The sequence below is a fragment of the Sander lucioperca genome, chromosome 9 (assembly GCF_008315115.2).
Source record: "Sander lucioperca isolate FBNREF2018 chromosome 9, SLUC_FBN_1.2, whole genome shotgun sequence".
NCBI classification, from domain to species: Eukaryota; Metazoa; Chordata; class Actinopteri; order Perciformes; family Percidae; genus Sander; species Sander lucioperca.
In genome coordinates, this window is record NC_050181.1 from 31,166,915 (window position 1) to 31,171,606 (window position 4,692).

At 43.2% G+C, this 4,692-nt stretch overlaps 1 protein-coding gene and 1 long non-coding RNA gene across 2 annotated transcripts; both read right to left on the minus strand.

The window, feature by feature from the left end:
• Positions 1–297: 297 nt before the first annotated feature.
• LOC116064115 (nuclear factor 7, brain-like) lies at positions 298–1,958 on the minus strand. The gene is made up of 2 exons (XM_031319182.2): positions 1,778–1,958; positions 298–1,714 (listed from the first exon to the last, which is right to left on the minus strand). Exon 2 carries the CDS (start codon positions 1,705–1,707, stop codon positions 319–321), a length of 1,389 nt encoding a protein of 462 aa, XP_031175042.1. The 5' UTR covers positions 1,708–1,714; positions 1,778–1,958; the 3' UTR covers positions 298–318.
• Positions 1,959–3,045: 1,087 nt separating this feature from the next.
• LOC118495945 lies at positions 3,046–3,301 on the minus strand. The gene is made up of 2 exons (XR_004898403.1): positions 3,223–3,301; positions 3,046–3,189 (listed from the first exon to the last, which is right to left on the minus strand). It is a non-coding gene; the product is annotated as an uncharacterized LOC118495945 (long non-coding RNA).
• Between the last annotated feature and the right edge of the window lie 1,391 nt (positions 3,302–4,692).

The window sequence follows — 4,692 nt, forward strand, 5'->3', positions numbered from 1 at the left end:
TGAAGTATTTAGACGGACAGCTGACGCTGTCGTTGGTTTTAAATGTTTGAATGTTCGGAGGTTTAACCAACAGTCAATAAAGTTTATCAGTGAAATCCTGTCAAAGAAAACAAACTGTTGGTATTTAAAATAATCCTGACTCAGCCTCTTCCACCTTTTGTTTTAGGATTTCCAGCAGAAACTATTAAACATATAATCAATAATCAAAGGTAAGCCCCTCTAAACCTGCTGTCACAAACTGATTTCTGGTCCAAATTTACAGATTTTATTCTGGATCATCTTTTTAAACAAACCCAAAATCTGAAACATGGACTTCTTCTATTCCTGTTCTACAGTCACACAGACCTTCACTGGGGAAACCTTCAGTTCACCCCTAGTGTAAAAGAATGGAAACATCTTCTCAGTGAAAGTGTGTGTGAAGGTGTGTATGTGTGTGTTAGTATCAGGATCAGAGAACGACAGATTTCCTCTTTTCCAGTCCAGAGTCACTCTGATCCTCTGGAGCTGCTTCTTCAACAGGAGATCAGTGTCTGGATCTGATGGAGAGGATGGTAAGTATTTACCTCTGTAGAACCGTATTCTCCATAATCCAGACCGTATGTCTCTCTTCTTCTGGACAGACTCTCCTAACACACCCAGTGACCAGACTGTACCGTCTCCAACCTCAACATCCCAGCTGTGAGTCCCTGAGTTAAAGCCCTCAGAGCCCAGGATAGAGTAGAGACGATCAATCCTCTCTGGATTATCAGGAAGCTGCTGTTTCTCTCCACCTCGTCTCCCACTGGTCAGATCTTCAGACAGGATGAGTTCTGGATCAGCAGTGTTTGGGTCCAGAACCAGAGGAGTGTAGGAGACCATGTCCTTCATCTTGTTCCAGATGTTGAAGCTCAGGTTGCCCAGGTGTTTGGCCTCGTCTATCAGAGCTCCTGAGAGCAGCTGTGGATCATCCAGCAGGGGGCCCTGCTGGACTCTTTCCACTGCAGCCTTGTAGTTGATCAGGAATGAGACGTCTTCAGCTCTCAGCTGCTCCTCTGTGGCTCTGACTGTGTCTGAAAGAGCTGCTATCTCTCTGCTCAGAGCCTCCATCTTCTCCTTCATCCTCTGACTCTTCTGCTCCTCTTCCTCCCTCAGTGCAGCCATCCTGGCCTCCTCTTCCTCTTCTAGAAACTGGTGAAGCTTCTTAAACTGATCCTTAATCTGCGTCTCTGTGCGTCGGGCCTGGACCTTCAGGTGTTCTGCTGTTTGATCACACTTCACTTTAACTTGTTCAAAAACCTTTAACTTCTCCTTTAAGGGCTCCAGAGTTTCCTGGAGTTTCTTCTTGTGTTGTCGTGCAGCTTCATCGATGGGTCTGATTATGTGGTTGGAGTGTTTTTCTGAATCTCTGCAGACGAGACACACTGGCTGCTGATGGTCCAGACAGAAGAGTTTGAGTTTCTCAGAGTGCAGACTGCAGAGAGCCTCTGAAGCTCTCTGATCTCTCTCCTGTGAAAAGGCCTCACATGCGTTTCTTAAAGCATAGTTAGGAGGTAGATCTTTCCTTGAATGTCTTCTCTTACAAACTGGACAGTCTCTGACTGGTTTCTCTGTCCACCAGCTCAGCAGACAGTCTCTACAGAAGCTGTGGCTACATGACAGGATGACAGGATCTTTAAAGACTTCATGGCAGACAGGACAGCAGAGATCTTTCTCTAATCTGGAAGCCATTTAGTCTCTGAGTGAAGCAGAAAACACAGCAGGCAGACAGCTCAGACACTCCCTGTTCCCTCAAACTTACTTTCACTTTGAGTCTTTGTTGTTGTAAAACTCTCGATCAGTTTGTGGATTCAGCAGCTGCTTGAAGTGGTAGTGTCCCAGTATTCCCAGTATTCCCAGTATTCCCAGTATTCCCAGAACTCCCTCCTGTAGATGTCCTCTCAAAGGAAGTGCTGGTCTGAAGGGGAATCTTATCCTCCGTCTCTGTGTGTGTGTGTGTGTGTGTGTGTGTGTGTGTGTGTGTGTGTGTGTGTGTGTGTGTGTGTCGTCTCAGTGAGGCAGAATAACATCCTGTTTCCTTGTTCGTCTCAGGTGAGTCATGTGGAGGGCGGAGCTTTGTTATTCTAGTTTATCAGGTTGAGTTTTATTCCAGACTGGTTAATCATTCTTGTGTCTCCATCAGAAACTGTAAAGTACTTCTGTCTTCGTCTTAAGTGTGTAGTTTAATAACACAACAACTGTTCAACAGTGTTGGGCAAGTTACTTCCAAAATGTAATACATTATAGATTACTAGTTACTGTCATTTGAGAGTAATTAGTTATATTACAATATTACTGTCTCTGAATTGTAATGCGTTACACTACTTTTGCATTACTTTTGAGTTACTTTCACCAAAATAACAGGGGAAGTTTGATTTGGCAGCTAGCTTGTGAATTTCACCACCGGATCAATAAAGTCTCGTCTTTATCCACTTTAATACATCATAGATTATTCATATTTTGTATAATTAATATAAATATGCAAAGTAAAGTACTAAAGTTATACAAAATAGATAAGTAAAATGTATAACAGGGAAGTTGAAAATGAAAATACTCAATTAAAAGTGGTTTCTGGTTCTGGCTCTGACCATGGGAACAGAAACAGGACAGCTCACTTCAACGCAGCGTAATAACTCCTGAAAATGTCCATCTCGCAAATGTATCTGTCTCTGCAGTCATCTCAACCATCGAATACAGCGACAGGAAAATAATACGGCTTTTTTTTTTTTCCTGTGAAGAAATGTGTCGCGGTGTTGGTGAATTCTTAAAGAAACCAATGCACCACTAAATGTTGCGTTAAAATGCGTTGTAACTCGCGTTACTGAGATTGTAACGAGTATAATATTACCAAAATTTAATCAGTAATGCGTTATATTACTGCGTTACAGCAAAAAGGAATACATTACTGTAATTGCATTACTTTTGTAACGCGTTACTCCCAACACTGCTGTTCAAGTATAAACTCAGATAATCAGATCAGAATCAGAATACTTTATTGATCCCCTCAGCCAAAGTATTTAGTTGCAGTTGCTCACAGTCAAACTGTTATGGGGGCAGCTGTTCTCTCCCGTCCTTTGTGTGTCTCTCCGCTTTTTCCCTGTTGTGTCTGTTTGTGTGTTGTTGCTGGCGCAGCCTGAAAGTAGGTCAAGGAGCGTGGCCGGGTGATCTACCTACCTGCTCAGCTGATGTTGATTCTGCAATCTCAACCTGCTCGGCTGATGTTGATTCCACTAACCACTGCTGCAGTATTTAGACCCGGACGGAGCTCACCTTCAGCGCCAGATCACCCCACTTCTGCCGCTGTCCTGTCACAGTCCCCCAGCTCAGCTCTAACTGTCCTTGGCTGCTTTGAGTACCAGACGTTCATTGAAACGTTTCTAACTTTTCCACTGTGTCAGCGTGTGATTCTCTGTGTTTTGGGTCAGAGCCTCAGCTGTAACACAAACAAACACAGGACTTCAGTAGTTTTGGTGCCTAAATCTAACCAAATTGTGACCATTTTACAACATTAAGACGTCTTCTCTGGTTCACATAAACACATAAAACTCAAAGTCTCAGTGATCAACATTATATGATCATCATTATATGGGTTAGGTTTATTATATGATCATGTATGTTTGTGTTTAGTTTGTAATGTGTAATGCAGCCTGCAGGAGGCGCTGGCACACGTACACACCTCCATCTGATTATAAATGTGGACCAGAGAACTCAACATGAGATGATTCACTTTACTCTGGAGCTGCTAACTAGAGCAGAAATATTACACACTCACACACACACACACACACACACACACACACAGTCTCACACACACACACACACACACACACACACACACACACACACACAGTCTCACACACACACACACACACACACACACACAGTCTCACACACACACACACACACAGTCAAACACACACACACACACACACAGTCAAACACACACACACAGTCAAACACACACTCCTGTTTCCAGACAAACAACATTAATGTCTAATTAACCCTGAAAACACTCCTGATGACACATCTGTGCTTCAACTTCAGCCTGCAGGTGTGTGTGTGTGTGTGTGTGTGTGTGTGTGTGTGTGTGTGTGTGTGAGGAAACAACAATCAGCTCGTCTTCTGCTCCACTTCACAAATACTCACCAAGGCAACACATTATTACAAACATCTTGACACGTTACCCAGCATGCTCTCTGCCCAGGTGTATGCTGGGAAACGCTGACCGTCGACCGCAGGCTTCATCTGAGAAATTAACATCCAAATTATCAGGGACACACGGAAACTGCACATTTTCATTCTGGATCATTGAATCATACAACTGTGATCACTTTGCTGCTAATTTCAGGACCCTGATGTTGATGATCACTAACACAGGCTGTCCAACGTTTAAAACATTGCATTTTGCATTCATATCTTTAAAGCTCCATTGTGTAAGAGTTTCTCCCATCTAGCCGTGAAATTGTATATGACAACCAACTGAATATTACTTTCTAGCCCCTCCAATTCCAAGCATCTTGTAACTCCTACGGTGGCCGTTTTATTCCAAGAAGTATGACTTCTTCCGTGAGTGTTCCCATATGAATGCAAGCTAATGTGAGTAAATTATAACCATGATCCTCCATCTTCAACAGGCTTTAAATCTGCCAGCAGATCGAGTAATCCCCCCCTGGCATT

Coding starts and splice junctions, on each gene's coding strand:
- LOC116064115 (XM_031319182.2), bottom strand. CDS start 1,707: ATGGCTTCCAGATTAGAGAAAGATCTCTGCTGTCCTGTCTGCCATGAA.